The 18,689-nt window shown below is 39.3% G+C and overlaps 1 protein-coding gene across 3 annotated transcripts in view; it reads left to right on the top strand.

Annotated features, from left to right (window-relative positions):
* SELENOI (selenoprotein I) overlaps window positions 1–11,347 on the top strand; it is a 40,334-nt gene extending 28,987 nt beyond the window's left edge. For all 3 annotated transcript variants that reach the window (XM_072407265.1, XM_072407266.1, XM_072407264.1), the window contains exons 5-10: window positions 734–996; window positions 1,080–1,187; window positions 2,270–2,319; window positions 5,002–5,182; window positions 5,855–6,037; window positions 7,447–11,347. In XM_072407265.1, the coding sequence (XP_072263366.1) occupies window positions 734–996; window positions 1,080–1,187; window positions 2,270–2,319; window positions 5,002–5,182; window positions 5,855–6,037; window positions 7,447–7,512 (851 nt within the window). In that variant the 3' untranslated portion in view covers window positions 7,513–11,347. The remainder of the gene's footprint in view (window positions 1–733; window positions 997–1,079; window positions 1,188–2,269; window positions 2,320–5,001; window positions 5,183–5,854; window positions 6,038–7,446) is intronic.
* The last annotated feature ends 7,342 nt before the right edge of the window (window positions 11,348–18,689 follow it).

The following is an 18,689-nucleotide window of genomic DNA, read 5'->3' as shown; positions in this document are numbered from 1 at the left end:
TTGAAAAATCTCAATTTTTTTCAGTCAATGGTAGTTTTTTTTTTTTTTTTTTTTTTTTTTTACTCACATCCTTTCCAACTAATACATTTACTGAACTTCTCTGGTTTTTCAAGAGGTTTTGTTAAAGCCCTGTGAAATTTAAGGTGGATCTGGGTATGATGGAGCAGGAGACTTTCTCCACGTCCTTATGGGATGCAGCAGCCAAATCCAAACCCTGTCAACAAAAAGGTTTTTAATTCTTTGTTCAAACACCGATCAGCACCATGTACACAGGAATAAACCTATGTCAGTAAGAGAGGGACTTGGGCTGCGTACACACGTAAGATCTTTCACGATCCTTTCCAACGAAAAAAGACTGAAAGATGCATGAATGAGCGCTGTACATACAGTGCCGTTCTGCTCCATAGAGAGGATGGAGGGGAAACGAGCAAGCGGCACCCCACTGCTCTCTCCTTTTCACTTTGTGGTCGTATTGTTGTCCTTCATTGTTTCTTTTATGGATCCTTGAACAACGTTGGATGGCCACTGTACACACGTCAGATTCTCATCTGAAAGCCCTGAAATGATAATCAGACGAGAATCATCTGACATGTACATAGCCTTATTGATAAGGGAATGTGGTGAAGGACAGTATCAGATAAGAATATAGTGAAATTGTTTTCTTGCTGTTGAATTGTTTAATGTGCCCCACCTCTACCTAACCTGTTTAACCTTTATGCACTCTATATAACAGATGGGGTTGATGGGAAGCAAGCTCGCAGAACAAACTCCAGCACTCCTCTAGGTGAACTCTTTGACCATGGGTTGGACAGCTGGGCCTGCATATATTTTGTTGTGACTGTGTACTCAATCTTCGGGCGTGGAGAGACGGGTGTCAGCGTCCTGGTACTTTACCTCCTCCTGTGGGTGGTACTGTTCTCCTTCATCCTGTCACATTGGGAGAAATACAACACTGGAATCCTCTTTCTGCCCTGGGGATATGACCTTAGCCAAGTGGTAAGTTCAGATTTCCTGGCATCTGTTTTCTGACAGCATTTTCTGATCTCGTACTTAAATAACCAATCTTCTTGTTTTTTCAGACCATTTCAATGGTGTACCTTGTGACTGCAGTGGTGGGAGTCGAAGCCTGGTACAAACCCGTCATACATAATCTTTTGTATCGGGATCTTTTCACTACCATGATAGTCAACATGTCATGTCAACACAACATGTCTTAGAAAGTCTCATGCTTACAACCAAAATACTCCATTTATGAAACTACCACATAATAAGGACCTTTACTTTTACTCTTTTTAATGTTGAGTTTTTGAATCCACCAAGAATTGATGTCTTAACATTTCTAATGGAAACATTCCTGGTCACTTTTGTGATCAAGTCAGTAATGACAAGTTGGCAGTGACAATATTGACATATATTGCCGATATTCTCCCAGCAGTTTGTGGAAACAATTAAGTATTTTTCTGCCCTGCCTTGTCCTGCATAGCAATCCTGTCATGGGCTAGCTGTCAACTGACTCAAATGAGGAACATAGGCCTGAGGTTCGGATCCCCAGATTTTTATCTCTGTAAATCACCCGTACAGTTGTGTGCTCCTATGCCACGGAAGAGGTCATTTGTGATTAACTGCGTTGAATTACCAACCACTGCCGGTGCTACATTAAACTCTGATAGCCCGTCCTGCAGTGCAGGTTGATAGCGCGTTGAGCGGGCCTAGCTGTACCTAAACAAGTCCTATTCAATCACTAATGTTTTTGGATAAAAAATTGAAACGGTGACCTAGGCTTTAGTCATTTACAGCTCCATATTGCAGGCTGTGTAATTTCCTGTTGAATCTATTTGGCAAAACAAGTTATAGCAAAGTTACAAATCCTTTTGCAGAACAGTTTGCATGTAAAATTAGAAGTTAGCTTAGATTCCACTTGGCCATTGGTTCAAATGAGATAATTTGTTGTATGCTGTAAGAGATAGGATTTCAGGAAGCTCTCACTGTATTTGGCATCAGATTTCATCTGTTTTAACCACAAATGCAAACTCACTCCTTAGGTAACGTATATGATTTTCAATGACACTGAGAAGTAATGTCTTCTCTTTATCATTGATGGCCATAGATGGTTATTCTGGGTGTTCGGGGTCATCTGACGTGCAAATTCATATTCCTGCTAGCTTCAGAAACTTCACTTATTATACATTGATATTTAAATGGTTTTAAATGTGTTTGGTGTTTTGCAGGAACCTATTACGAATTATCATGTTTTTTCTTCAATTTTACAGGTTGTGCGGTTACTGTGACACTTCCTATGAGCCTGTACAATGTTTTCAAGTAAGCAGTTTTTTTAAATCTATTTATAGTTGGATGATTAGTACATAGTTACATAGGTTGAAAAGAAAAACATATCCTAGTTAAAAATCCTTTAAATATTGTTGATCCCTGTGTAACAAAGTGCAAGTAGTATAAATTTACATATTGGGAGGAATTGCATCTGCAACAACAGTATCGTATGCAAGCTTTTTGTATGTGTGTATTCACTCCGGTGAACCAGCTGAAATAGTAAAAACGAAATAACCAGCCCCAACCCTAGGCTGCATACACACACAGAATTTTGTTTTTTCCTCTTTTGAGTGTTTCATATGATATTCGATTTAGTGCTGTACACACAGCCCTGTTCTGTTCTTTGGAGAGGGGAGGACGAGCAAGTGGCACCCCACTTGGCCCATCGTCATTGACATGCATAACAATCGATTGCCTTCAGCGTTCATTTAACCGCAGTGGATTGGCGACTGTTCACTGGCCAGATTCTCACCCAAGATCAGCACGACTGTTCATCTTGGCAATGATTATCTGACACTTGTATACAACCTAATATCCCTAGCTTGAAGAAAAATTGAAGGCTCTCTCGTGAAGTTTTATGCGTCAAGATGCAAGTCATTTCTCTTTATGTGAGGCCATTTGGTGCACCTACAATCTTAAAGGGTATCTCCAACCTCTACTAATAATAAAGATTGTAAGCTCTTTGGGGGGCTTCCCCTCCTTCTGTGTCACTATCTGTTTGTCATTTGCAACCCCTTTTTAATGTAGAGAGCTGCATAAAATGTTGGTGCTATATAAATACTGTTTATTTTTATTATTAATAATAATATGAGGTCATTTAGTGCACCTCTAAGCTTAAAGGTAATCTCCAACCTCTGCTAATATTGCAGTTTGTTAGATGGTGAAGTATTAAACACCACAAGTGCCACAAGACTAATCTTTTTAATAAAAAAAAATAAAAAAAAAAAAACAACTTACTGTTAGGGTATATGATGATTAAACACATGCTTTACCTATAAAAAAAGGCGAGAGACTTGCTGGGCTCTGCCATCTTGGATCTAACAATGGCAGACTCCTAGCTGTGACACCCTAAAGTATTTCTCCACATTTCTTCCCCATCAGCTACATATAATGGGTTATGTAGAAAGTTCAGGGGAGAAGCCGAGGAACTGAGCTGGGCCAGCAGCAGACTCGGACGCTTCCAGGGAAGGGCTGTGATATGCTAGCAGAAAGAAGGCTGTGCTAGGGAATTGATTAGTCTGTTTTTCAAGCAAGCTCAGAGAAACCTAAACATTAAAAATTTGTGAAAAATAATTTTTCCAAAAGTTCCTCCCCATCTTGTGTCAGCTGCCTTTAAACTTCTATTGGTTGATGAGAGGTTATCCCGGGTGTCTTGTTTTAAGGGCTGTATTGCATTCTTGGGAGTTCCTGTGTAAGGATATGTAACACACTTCCCAATATTGAAGAATTGAGAACGGTCTGTAAATCTTGGAAATGATATTGTGGACTCATTTTACTCTTCAATTACACTGGTACTCCCTACGGACCCCCAGAAAGTGACAAAGGAGCATTGTGAATGGTCCGCTACATGAAACAGACTTGTCCAGGCTAGTTTGGAACCTTGAGCTTAGATAATTAATAGAAGTTGGTGGTTACTGTACTGCCCTTTGGAAAATGCTAGTTTCCTGGCTACCTTTATGATACAGATTTTTCAGTACTTTCTGGTTCAATGTTAAAACACGTGTGCAGATCAGGAATTTTAACTACATGCTGCTGCTTTTCATTTTGTGGGATCAAAAGTATCGAACGCAGCGGCAGTCTGGCAGCAAGCATTTTTGTAAGGCATTAGCATTAGAAACACATTTCTATCAGTTTGGGGTAGCTATGGGTAACTTGTATTGTTGGAGCTGTTACAGAAAGGGTATTAAAGTGGAACTGAACCCTAGGGCTACTCACCTAGACCTGTTCTGTCTTGGGTGCATCATCTTATCTTCTGCATTCTGATCACTGACCATCTTGATGGTCAGAATTACGTAGTTTGCTCACTTCTGGCACTCACAGGGGAAGCTTGGATTGCTGGGTATTCTTTGCAATCAATGCTGAGCTGTGCGTCCATAAGGTAAGTAAGACATCGCCTGTCTCTTTCTGCAATTCCCTTTCATATTCCTTGTTCTTCACTGTATATGTGTAGAAGCAGAACTTTACTTTCATATATCAGGAGAGAAAGAAAGCATGGATCTATAGAATAGGTAAAACAGAGATGAACACTAGCGAGTTCTCTAGTATTGTTTTTTTTTTTTTTTTCAACAAAGATAACAGTGAGCTGCACAATAGGCGCCAAATCCTAAAATCCTAAATTTGTTGAGACGAGCAGTAAGCTACAGCTTTGCCATAAAAGATCTCATACTTCAGATGAGAAGGTGAAAACTGTACAACTCACAATGCACAGAAAGAGCTTAAAGGTTTTAAGAGTACTTTACAGATGTTATAAAATAGAAAAGTTTATACTTTTTAGCATTTAAGTCTAATTGCTGTAAAGCTTATGAATGTTGTACCTAAATAAACAAAGGCCCCATTCTCACTCATGGATTTCAATTTAAATTTTAAACATTGCCATTGTGTATTTCATTGTGTAAACATTGTGTATTTCTATGTCCTCATAACAGCTTGTTACTCTTTATTTTTCCTTTGTAGAGCCTATCGCAACAACACTTTGAAACACACAACTTTTTATGAGTCCATGCTCCCAATCATCTCACCTGTGCTGCTTTTTATCCTGGCAACGCTCTGGATTTTCATCTCTCCCAGTCAAATCCTGGATGCCCACCCTCGTCTATTCTACTACATGGTTGGCACCACCTTCGCCAATATTACTGTAAGTCACTCTTCAAAGGACTACAGCCAATATTTGATCTGTATTTTGATTGGTGATGTTATCTAATCAAAAGTGAAAGATTGATTGAAAAATATAGATAGTGACCCAAATAGTGCCAGCATATTGCACAGCACCACACAATAAATAGGGGTTAAAAAAGCCATCATACATAAAGACAAGCTATGACTCAGGAGGAGATGTAAATCCTGCACAATAGATCTTAAAGCCTAGGAAGTGGGGGACATAGAAGACAATAAGTAGGGGAAGTAATTTAAAGGCGATAGTTATCAAAAAGCAACTTGCATGATCCAATGACAAGCCACCTTTCCTAAATAATCTTTGGAAATGTTTTGATGATATGTATTCAGGTCTAGGTTCACAGGGTCAGAGTTCCCTTTACATATAATACTGTTTTTCCACCTTCTTTTTTTCTGTAGAAAACACCGTAAGGTAAATGAATGGTCAAACTTGACTTTTTTTTAAAACAAAAATGTCACTGATACTTTTAGTTGGGCTGCCTTATCATTCGTCCTTGACTCCTTCCAAGTTGCTGCCTTTGAATGGCGAAGATGGCCAATCAAGGCTTTGAAGGTTAAAGGTTCTGAAGTTAGCGTATGTTTCTTATGATATGCTTTATCATTCACTATTAATGTGTCTGTTTGTTTTTTGCAGTGTAAACTGATCGTATGTCAGATGAGTAATACTAGATGCCAACCTCTAAGTTGGTTGCTGGTCCCATTGGCACTGGTATTACTTGCTGTGATTTCAGGGTTCGCCAATGACTCTGAAGCTCTCCTGCTGGTTCTGCTGACAACTATTGTAACAATTGCACACATACACTATGGAGTATCAGTGGTGAGTAGAATACAAGGTCTTATTAGAGCATATAGAACAGTATATTGGACATTTTGCCATATTGCCAGTTTCATACAACGGTAGCCTCTAGGAATGAGTCCTATGTACTTAAATGTTTCTGTAATGCAAAACCGCTTTCATTACTCCCTGTTGATGTCACTAGGTTTGTATATTTCTTGGCGGGGAAGTATACCCTCAGAAATGCATCTACCAAGAACTTGATTTTTTTATTACCTTCCCTAGCGGTAAACCCAAGTGTGACTCGGGGTGGATTTTACCTGCAAATAGCGGTAATCCTGAGTCACACATTTAGGGACGCTTTAACCTAAAAAAAAAAAACCCACTTAACTTTGTTCCGTCACTGTCCCCTGGCATCCTGCTGGTCCCCGCAGGTCCTGGGGACATGTCAGTCTTCTTCGATCTTGAGCCACGCAATGCAGAGACGATCTCTGGGGTTTTCCGGTGATTTCGGTGTGGGCGAGCGGATCGGCAGGAAATTCAAATAATTTTGTATTGGATCCAATACAAAATAGCTGTACTGAGTCTATCTTATCTATCTATCCCATATTTATCTATCTATCAGCTACTGTACTGTACCCTTACATTACTTTTTTTTTTTTTTTTTTTTTAAACAGATTTTTTTTTTTTGTTTTTTTTATTTGAAGTTTATTATTAAATTTGTTAAATATTGGACTTAATTCAGTGAGCTATGCCTAAGAATTATATGCTTTTTGCTTTTTGCATTGGAATTTGGACGGAATTAGAACGCTAGCGGGGTTAAACTGTGTGGACATGATCTTGGGACCAGAGGCAGCAGCACTGTTTTGCCTGGAATTAAGTTAATGTAAGCAGGGTCCCCCCTCCTCCTGTGTCACTGGCTGTCATTTGCAACCCCTATTTATTGTACAGCGCTGTGTAATATGTTGGCGCTATATAAATCCTGTTTATTAATAATAATATTGATAATATTAGTCTAACAAAGGTCAGTTTAGATGCTGAGGTGCTGACAACACTGCCCTGGGTTTTCAGTACAGCAGAAGCAGCTTAGTCAAAGTTAGTCACTGGATTTCTAACAGGATCATTAGGTATTTTTCTGTACATGGGTTTTTCTAAAATAATAAAACCGTATATAGCGCCAACATTAGCAGCGCTTTACATTAAATATTGGTTGCAAATGACTAACAGATACAGACAGTGACACAGAAGGAGGAGCGGACTCTGTCCAGAATAACTTACAATCTAAGAGATAATAAAACTTGGGGAAATCTCCATTGTGCAGATGTACTACATTCGTTTCTAATTTGCGAGGCCCAACCAGTGAAATAAATGCTCCATAACACTGAAATCTGTTTACTTGTTGGTTTCCTAGAATGACCACAGCTCACCATTGGATTTTGTTTGTTTTGCAGGTTCTTCAGCTAAGTAAACACTTCAACATCTTACCGTTTTCTCTCAGAAAACCCAACACGGACTGACTAGAGGAGGAAGAGAAAATCGGCTTGCAGTCTGCAGAAGCTGTGTAAGATATCAGTTTCTGGAACTTCGTCCATCACCACCCTGAACAGCGTTGGCCCGCTGGGCCTCTAGAAACCAACAGTCCGATCTTCTTCTAACGGGCCGCTGGAGAACATGACAGGACTGCTTTATTGTAAATATTAGACCAATTGAATGTTCCTGGACCAGCCTGCCCCCTTTTTCTTCATCTATCTGTTCGGATTACTTTTTTTTTTTTAATTTTTACTCTTATGCACAGGTGTAACTGGAGACAGGCTCTGACTAATATCCAGGTGAAAGTCTTGGCACAGAAGCCAAAGGAGTCTCCAGCCTGTTGGAGAGCTATGTGATGTCTGTATGTTGTAATCAAGGAGTCGATTGTCCAACATCCTGTTATGATGGTTCTTCAGGGTCATTTCTGATATGTGAAGCAGTGATTTTTTTATTTTTTGTTTTTTTTTTCTTTACCTCAGGTAGTGCTCACTAAGGGCAAAATTGTGTTGTTTCACAACATCCATCTGCCGCCTGATCGTATGGACCAGCAATTCCCAACCGGGGAATTGTGGCACCACAGGGTTCCTCCAGAGTTGCTAGGGGTTTTTTGAGCTGTGGTCAATATACTTCTCATTACACAGTGACTGCATAGACTCGTGTCAAATGCAATTTGGCAATGCCAGCAGCATGGCGCCAATGATCTCTTCAACAGTCGGTGGCATTCTGATCATTACAGAAGCGGGGCATTCTTTCCGATGACCCCGGTTTAATGAATTTTAACAGGAGTTCCCTGAGAATTTTTAAAAGATTTCCTCTGGGATCTAAAAGCTGCAATGAACGCTTGTGTTCTTGTCTTGTTTTCTTTATGGCCCACAGTGGCAGTTGCTTGGACAGGCCTAATCATAGGAGCTGTCGATTGATTGGAGCTTACGCTTATTTATGACTTGGCCTCAGTTGTTTTCATGAGCCCACGTACCTGAATCACTGCCTGCCTATACACAGAACACTGATGGTGGCCTATTTTCAACAAATCTTTCTGGCTTACAATATAACCAGAATGTTTTCCCATTCATCACAGTACAGATACTGCCAGATTTTTATATAAGGGTTTGCTTTTCAATCCATTTAGATTTTAATTTGTGTTTGATCCTACAATACAAATGATGCAAGGTAATTTTAAAATTAGGATACCAAAATCTTTTAAAAGGCATTTGTAGTGTGTGTAGATTTTAGTTGTTGGGTTATTTACCTATGCAGTAGCTGTCTGTGAATGGGGTGATTTTTGGTGGTTAATAATTACTAAGATGGGGTACTTTTCCTTTGCTACAATATATATAACCAAGGGTTTGTGGACAACTAGCTTGCATACCTAGTTACGATTCTTTAAACATCTTAATACCAAAACCTGCACCCTTTAGCCCCACTATATACTACTATAGCAGCCTCTATTTTAATAGGAAGGCTTTCCAAAAGGAATTCTAGATTCTGTTGGAATTTAGTACCAAGTTACGTGCTGATATCGGATTAAAAAACCTGGCTTGCAGTCAGTATTTAAATTGATCTTAAAGGTGGGTTGAGGTCAGGGTTCAGTAAAAGACACCTAAATTCTTCCACACAAAACGTATCTAGCCATGTCTTTATGGAGATGGTTTTATACACAGGAGCTCGGACAAAAAGGGCCTTCACCAGATTGTGACCACAATTTTAGAAGAGCACGGTTGTCTTAACTAGTGTTTTTTCAACCAAAGTCCCTTTAGGGGTCGCTAGGGGTTCTTTAAGCAGTTTCTCCTTCAGTTTAATGGACACCAATAATCTTTAGCTATTTGTAAGGGTGGCATGCTTCCCAATGGTCAGCAATGTAAGAGGCATTCTTCCCCCTGACCACCACACTACTAGACTGAAGTTGTGGTTATAGTAATTATAGCCGGGGTTCATTAAAGACCACCTGACTTACCTAAAGAACTGATGTTATTTCAAGGGGTTCCCCATGTTAAAAGGTCAGGAAATTCTGTTCCACACTGCTGCGTGTTGTTAATAATTCCACCGTTCACTGGGAACACCTTAACCGTCATTTGGACAGGGCTGATATACTTTTGACCATATAGTGTATCTTAACTTTTAGCAAACTTCTATCAAGAAATTGGAGTCTTGATACAAAGCCAGTCCCAAGCTCCTCGTCTGGCTGATTCCCTTCTTTAGTTTAGGCAATTTATAAAAAAAATGCTATTTTTTTTGGCCATCTATCAGTGTCCTGGCATTACATGAAGGTGTGATCATCTGAGAGTAGATAAACTCTTTTTAATATTTAACAAAGGTACCTGGGCACATGAACAAAACCTAAGTGTTGTACACTAGCAGATTTACCAAAGCCTACCGATATCCCAGTATTCTATCTGCATCATATGGGAAACAAAAATATCAGTTGCTTGCAGTTGATCAGTTGATGAATTATTAGAATGTGATGAATTATTAGATGTGACCATTGCTGAGGTGTTCACCCATTAAGACGGCTCAGCCTTCCTGGTCTGCTGGGCATATGATGTTGCCAACCAAGCACTACCTGTAAAGATTAATTCAGACTCCATAAGCTGGGAGAGGAATATGAATCGGGAAGTATAAGGCTTTGTTCACTTTCATTTTAAATGCACGTGAAACTATACAGAAAATAACCCGTACGTTGCATAATTTCCACACTGCATGGAGACAACACAACAAGTCATCCCATGGCACCATTCTCAACATTATTTTACTTGCAGTTTCACATATCTAATGTACAAATGTGAACTGCGCTCAAGTCATCTCAGACTATAAAACACAGCAACTCCGGAACACTGAAAATGTAAGGAATGTCATGTGAATGTGAACAGCCGATCTGTGTGAAAATGGAAAGCACTACCATTTTTAGTGATCAGTTTATTTAAATCTATGTTGGGGGGAAACGATTCCTTCTGTCAATCAGGGACAAAATTACCCCAGCTTCTTTCTTTTTCCTCCTCTAGGTGGTTCCCTTTTGTTGTTCCTACGTCTGGTGCTAATTTTTCTACTCTAGGTTGGTTCGCCCAGATTTGGTGGTGGGAAAGCATAGCATGCCGGTTTTCTTTTATTTAGTAGGTTATTTTTTTTTATTTAAAGCCTCCTTCCCCGTGCTTGAATGAAGGGTGTATCTAAAGCCATTATTTTATTTTGGACAGGGTACACTTGGAGGTACCAAGTGCGGTCAAGTGGTATTATATGTAATTTAAATGTGTTGCTCAGTGTGGGGGCTGCAGGCACAATATTTTTTTTTTTTTTTTGTATAAAATGTGTTTGTAGGTGGATGCTGATATCGACCACGAAAAACAGTTGCCAATATTTGTTTTCTTTAATATATATAAATGTACAATGTACCATTTTATGTTGTCACTTTTTATTTAATGTTTAATACTTGAGTTTGGCTGAGGACATACTAGTGTTTCCACAAAGCTAAAATAACAAAAAAAAAAATGAATTATAAAAACAAAAAACAATGCTTTGATTTATTTATTGAAGAAAACGGTAAATATGCATTGTATCTTATACCTGTTCTATTGCATTATTTATACTTATGTGGTATGGCAGGGAAATAACACAAATCCTGCAATTTGTAACAACCTTCTAAGCATTTACAGGTCTGTTTATGAGAATTATAAAGTTCTACTTTTGTGTAACATCTCATAGTTTATGGAAATATTAGCGTGAAGCCTCTTCTCCTGTCTTAGAGTTCTGCAAACCCCTATGAAGGAGGTTACATACGAGATTCTATTCCGTCCAAAACACAATAAAGCAATATTTATATTGTTCTAATCTGTGTGCACTCTTGTGATTTAAAAAAAAATACTTTTTTTAAAGTGACCCTGACATATTAGGTAAAGGATTTATAGTGTAGGCTTTATACGTGGCTTTCTGGTGCAATGAAACATTGCTGGGTGCCGCTGAATTCCTTTTTTATTTAAATGGATTGCTGTTGTATGTTCTTACAATCCATTTAGGGCGAAATTAAAACCTGCACTATTCACCTATCCCAATTCTATCCTGTGGCACAGCCATCTTCCTTCTCTTCTTCCTCTTCCTCCTAAAGCCAATCTTTGGTCATTTTGATTGGTCATGCTTGGATTACCAAGTGGGAGTTGGTTCATTCCTGGCATGCTCAAATGAAGACTGCCAGGTTTTTTTAGGGAAGGTGAGATAGGTCATTGCACAAGAGACATCTCCTGTCCCACATGCCTGATTGTGTAAGTAGGGAATTTGGTTCCACATTAAAGAAGCTTTCAGTTTTTAAATAAAGGTGCTTCTTTACATGTGCATGGTTTCCCATGTGTTGTGTCTTGCTGTTAGATCAATCTGTCAGAGATCCAGATAGCTTAAGTTCTGTAGTGAGCTGACAACAGTGCCTCTGCAACACTGAAATCTTCAGGAAGCGTTGTCAGCCCTGCTAGAGTTGTCCCATGCTGAACTACAGAACAACATCTGTTGTCAAGATGAGGAAAGGGGTAGAGTGGTCTGTAGTCAAGCAGAGACCCTAGATTGTCTGTAGTCAATCTAGGGTGCTGCATGTCGGCTTACTACAGGAAATTTGTTGTTGTGTTTTTTTTTTTTTGTTTGTTTTTTTTTTACAATTTTTAAAAATGAAAGTATGTTGGAAGGTAAGCATGGTGCAGTGGTACACATATTTTGTGTGTGTTTAGGCCAGGGTTTCTCCACAAAGGTTCCTCCAGAGGTTTTTAGGGGTTCCTTGAGAAATGGGCAATTGGCACCTCTCAGGTCAGTTTAAAAAAACAACAATGATCTTTTTGGCTATCTGTAAGGGTGACATTCTTCCCAATGGCCAGCCATGTTAGAGGAAATCTTTCTGCTGACTACCACACTAATGTACTGTAAGTTAGCGATATAGTAATTATAGAAGGGGTTCCCTTATATCTGAAAACTACTTCAAGGCCCCCCATGTTAAAAAGGTTGAGAAAAGAGAAGCCGAAAGGTCATTGGAGGATAGAAATGCACACCCAGCATGAGGTATGTCAATGTGTAGAGTAAAAGTTTTTTCTTTTCACTCGAATGGTCTTTGAACGAAAACTTTGAAGACGGCAACAGAACAGGATAAGGTGAAATAATATATTTGGCAACTCATTTTTTTCCTGTGTTATAGCATTGTGGTTTTTGATTTGCCTTGAAAGTATTAAGTCATATTTGTTATAAAAAAAAAAAAAAAGCTAAGGATACACTAGTGTTTCTTCGCCCCACCAATATATTTATTTTAAAGGGAACCTGTCAGATTAGAAGTATGAGCATAAACACTGCTGTCTCCAGCATACCCTTTTATCTTGCTGTATGTTTGTCCTGAAACAAGCAATATGCGTATCGGGCATTGATCCGAGTCCATGACTGATTATGATCGTCTCTTTGGAAATCATGGTGGTACAGATGAGCTTCTCTGCTCTGTAAGTAGAGATTCAGTACTGTATGAATGATCAATCTAGACCTGTACACAGTCTAGACCAGTGTTTTATCAGCTTCGGTTCTTCCATCGGTTGCTAGGGGTTCTTTAAAGCAATGATCAATTTGTGACTCTCAGGTCAGTTTAACTGACACCAATCTTTTTGGCTATCTGTATGGGTGACATTCTTCCCACTGGCCAGCATTGTAAGAGGCATTTTTCTAATGGCCATCTCCTTAATATTTTGTGAGCTGGGGTTATAGTAATTATTGAAGGGGTTCCCTGAAGACCTTAACTTTATTACACGGGTTTCCCCATGTTAAAAAAAGGGGTCGAAAGGCTGCCTCTAGATGTTTGCATGATCCCAACATGCATGAACGTACCCAAAGTATAAAAGCAAAGCTGACAATGACTGGCCTGCAGTTGCCTCCTCCATACACCGATAAGTAGAACACTTAAAGAAGTGTAAACAGTGTCCGATATTTTACAGATCTGCTTTATTGATCATTTTAACAGAAAATTCTAACTCGTTTCGGGGGTCACACACCTCCTTCATCAGGGCTATGGTAAATCACAGATGCGATAATACAATAGTATCAGAAACATCAAATGCATTCAAATTAAAGTTATTAAAACTCGTTATGAATAAGTAATATGATTCAACAAATTATCGGTGGGGATCCCCATAAAACTTATGACACATTCTCATCAACTACTGGTACACTTTGACTTGGCCTTTCTATGACTGGAAACGTATTGTGAATCCGCTCCCAGATGTAGTCCAACCTGCAGCTCCATCTAACCTGTGAATACTCCCAGCTGCAGAAATAGTTTTACCTTAGTATTCAGTTGTTACTTGTTTCTTGAAGCTTTATAAATGAGAATGTCAAATGTGAAGTTTCTATGCCTTTTATTATTTTTTGGTTTTTAGATAACTGAGCAAGTATCTAGCTACACAAATGTGTAGCTTTATTACATGTACCGTATGTATCTACATCTGATAAAATGAGATATAACTTTGGAGAGTCTTGACTTTGTTAGTATGGCTTTCTTTGATCTGACTAAAATCTATTTAGCATTATTAAAGTGCAGATTCAACTGTAAGGTTAACTTTCTCTTTCATGGCTCCACCTCCTTTTTTGGATTTTTTGGCACCCTATGTACATGCAAATCTGGATTGTGTTCAATGCAACTTGAGAAGAGAAACAAAGAAGAATTACGTCCACACATATATCCTTACCTCCTTTTAAAACTAATTTATAGACAATTCAAAGGGAAACTGGCCCCTGTGAGCACATCATTTTACTTCCTTTGTTTGATTCATATTTTTATTGTATTAAATTTTGTTTAGTTACAAGTTGGACTGCTTAGTTGTATCGGTACAAAGGGTCTCTCTTTAAGCTCCATCTGGTGGTGGGAGGGTGTAAAGGCTGCTAGATAAGATGATGTAAAACTGCGCCGGGCCCCTGTTTAGCTACTTCAGGCCACCACAACAGGTAGATAAAGGCAAGACAAGAGAAAGGACCAGTGTTTCCAGTACAAAGTGTGTCTCGTCTTCACACTGTTTTTCACTTGTGGCTGAGAAAGTTGCTGTAGGAAGAGACTATCTAATCAAACTGATTTCAGGGCTGTACATATCTAAGCCTATATTAATCAGTCCATCTTGATTAACCTCTAGTAAAGATGGGCACTCATTAAGGTCCCCCCCCCTCCGAAAAGGAAGCACCATTACCTGTTACTGGTGTGCCTGTTTTAAAAACAAGATCCAGGTAAGAAATAGAAGTATTTCTCAAGAAGCTAGCACTTTTGGTCAAAATAAAAAGTGTGCACACTGTAATATAAGGTCTGCAGGAGTGTATGTTTTGCAGCTAAGGATTGTGCAACATTTCTGCCTGATCAATCCCATTCAGAATTCCAGTGCAGCATTGCATATGATTGGTGGTTGTGAAGACATCTTAGTATGTGTATCCTAGTGTGTCTGAGAGTATGGTGGGTGTTCCAGGATCACCAGATTAGACCGGGGAGTTGGCTGGGATTAGTGCCCTATAGTAATGTCCGGATGAAAATGTAAACTACCCAGGAGGTTGGTTCAGCTTTATCAGGAGGTTTATTGGCTCATTTTGAGTGATATTACTATACCAGCTATACTCCTATAGTTTCCTTTCCTATATTTTTTTTTTTAATTATGAGAGTTAATTTGCACTTTAAAAATGCATCTCTGTAAAAGTGATCTCTGTAAAGTTTATGGGTAGTAAAGGAATTTATCCATCCACCCCGTGTGCTATGCTGACTTTGTCATGTCATGTACATGTATCTCGTGTATTTTGTGTTCTTGTGAATAGAAAGTATCACATTTTATCCTTTTTTTCATATTAAGTCTGGTCTTTTTATTTTCAAAGGTAAAATACTGCAGCTAGTGGGTTGAGAAACAACCCCTTAAAAGCCACTATAAGTCTTTGATCTTAGACGTGGTTTTATACCAATTGCACATATTGACTCGTAGAGCCAGCACTTCTTCATTTTATCAGCTTCAACAACTTGAGATTCAATAGTGGTCACCAGAATGAATGAAAATCTTCTACATTCACTGTTTTTGGCCAGTCTGATTCTTGAGTGTGTTAGGATTCTAAAGTCCATCAGACTTGTGCAGATTGAAGCCAAAACTTTTAATGTGTCCACTAACCCCCTCAGAGCAAAGAATCAGCTCCATTATCCTCTCTGGCGGTATGCATGTTAAGTATTTTTAAATGTAAAAGCGGTACATTTAAAAATATTTAGTTTTTTAAATTTCCGCCCTGGTCCCACCTCCCAGCCGCACTGTCCCGTCCCCCGGCCACAGGCAAATGGCCGCCATCTGCTTCTCCTGACCTTGTGTCCCCAATGTTCACATGCCGGGGTCGCAGATGCTGGCCAGGCATTGCCTGGTACACAGATGCCCGGCTGGCATCCCCAGGGGAGGAAGATGCGGGGCATCGCTTACCAGGTAAGCTTTTCAAACTTCCTGGCAATTCCACCCCCAGTGGGGCTTGGGGTTACCACTTTTGGTATGGATGATTCACCCCGAGCCACACTTGGGATTACTGTTAAGGAGGTTAGGAAAGACTAAGGTTAAGGCAAAACAATACCCCAGTCTACGTTGGGGTGATCTAGAGCAGTGGTCCCCAACCTTTTTTCATATGGAGGCTGCTGTTGATATTGAAACAAAACTTGAGCCACAATGCAAACAAACATTAAAGATTTTTTAAACTAGAATAGTTTTATTTGAAATATCTCTACTTACCATTTCTAGTTACCATTCTAGTTATCAAAAAAATTACAAATTTAGGAATTTTACATTCACCATTTGATGCTTAATTTATATTTGCACTATTTTATTAAGATAGAAAACTAATGCTATCATACAGTACTGGCCAATCATATATTGCTCCCCGCTCACCATTCCTGTACCAAAGAGCAGAAACCCAACCATACAATGTGTCCTGCGAGTTATAGGGGGCCGCTAATCTTTGTAACCCAATAACTCTGCAATGGATACTTTGAGAGAAATCCAATTCATGTGACAGATAGCCAAGGGGTACATGTTCTTACTCCTACTACTACATCTTCAGGTCCCTACATCTTTCTGTTCCTGAGAAATTAGGGTTCACTTAAGGTAAGTAGCCATATTTTTGTGACAGAGTAACACGCTGTAACAGCTATAGTTTTCTTGTGACAGTGCCGCAGCAATAACATTTTAGGGGGAGTTAGCCTTGAGAATCCCCCACTTATCCTTCATTTCATTACACCTATAGCTCCCCTTTCAGGATAAATGGGGGTTCAAAAAACAAAAGTGGACATTTATATGTTTCAGGGCACCTTGGTATGATAGCGATAATGGAGACATAATTCTTACTATTATATCTACTGACTCCGCCAAGACTGGACAACAGCCACCATCACAAATACAAATTCCAAGAATATCTAGAACAGACACTGACATTACCAGCATTCCCTCAAACCACTCTAATAAGAGAACCGGTCATTCATTAGCTAAAGCATAGAATCAACCTAAATCAATAGAATAGATACAGGTAGTCCCCGGGTAAGGACATCCCAAATACAGACGACTCCTTGATACGAGCAGGGCTTTCCTGCTCCCTCGTGTGCAGGACGGAGGCTTGAAGGGGAGAGGCGGTGGTTTGCATGACTTGCAGAAGAAATCTTTTGCTAAACACAGCTGAGACTGAGTTCTTCTGAAAGTTCTTGTAACTCTTTAATGACCAAGATAATTTGCAGCTGTTTCTTTTTGCATATCAAAGCACAGCTTGCTCCAGAAATTAATGAATGTAGGTTCCATAAAGATTTTTTTGTTGCTTAGTCTGTGATTAACTCACTGAGGATTTTATACAGTAACTGACACCACTCTGCCTAATAAAATGTTGAGACAAACTTCTATCCTCATTGCATTTATTAAAATAATGTGCCTGTTCCAACTTACATACAAATTCAATTTAAGAGCAAACCTATAGTCTCTATCTTGTATGTAACCTGGGGACTATGTGTATACTTTTCTTCACCCCTAGCCATATACTGTGTGTAGGTACAGATGATTACATGAATACAATTTTTTTTCGAGATAAGATCACCATTACCCCCAGTAAAGCCATCATGATGTAGATTAGATGCCATCTTTGCCTCTATTTAAGCACCAGCTCCTACATACATAACACCGGGAAAACGCTGCTTATTAACATTGTGCTGTCCTCTTATGTTGAACGGTGAGATGTAGGTTTTTGTTCTGGGATTTTATACTACAGTTAGGGAAGGTGCCCTGAAATCCACACCTTGAAGGCCATGTACAGGTCAGATTCGCGTGTGGACAGTCATTTTCGTTGAACATTTCTTAAAGCCGAGCTGTTATGGAAGGGTGGTGAGGCTCTGCCATACTCTGCAGGTAGGCACAACATACTTGCTGATTATGGCACAGACAGCGATGACTAGTCTGTCATTGCCATGTTCTAGAAAGCCACAATGTTTGTTGCCGGCACCAAGGCAAACTTTAAGAGCCTAGCCATCCCCTTTGGTAATTAGATGGCCATGGATGATGTAACTCATCCATGGCAGAAGATAAATTGAACCCGGTGCTGCCGCATGCAAAGCTAAACTCTGCACTACAAAACACACGCTCTGTACACTGTAGAGCTAAAACAAAAAGCCACCAAGACTCAAGACCTAATTTTTGTTTTGACACTACTTATTGATGACTGCTTTTTTCTTAGAAGTTTAGATCTGCTTTCATGCACTGAATTCTATTAGAGGGAGACTTAAAGTGTGTGCAGCTACTGGCAATCAAGAAATTATTATTAATAAATAAGAAGTGCTAACATATTACACAGAGCTGTACAATAATTAGGGGTTACAAATGACAGACAGATACAGATAGTGACACAGGAGCTGTAGAGGACCCTGCCCCAAAGAGCTTACAATCTAGGAATCTTGTTTTAAAAGTATACCACACATTTTTATGCACATTTCCCTTTCTTTTATTAATACATATTGGTGTGCTACACCTTCTCCAACAACCTATGTTAAAACTATTAAGAAGAAAAAAAGAAGTAGGTCCATCCTACCCGTAAAGCAAGAGCAAGGTGTGTGGCCTTCAGGTGTTTGGATTTCAGTAAAAATCTAAACTCTACAACAGTCTGGCCTGATATTGCCTGCTGCTTATATTCATTA

This window comes from Pyxicephalus adspersus, chromosome 4, assembly GCF_032062135.1.
Source record: "Pyxicephalus adspersus chromosome 4, UCB_Pads_2.0, whole genome shotgun sequence".
NCBI classification, from domain to species: Eukaryota; Metazoa; Chordata; class Amphibia; order Anura; family Pyxicephalidae; genus Pyxicephalus; species Pyxicephalus adspersus.
The sequence above is the reverse complement of the archived record's forward strand: the minus strand, read 5'-3'. Positions and strand labels throughout refer to the sequence as shown.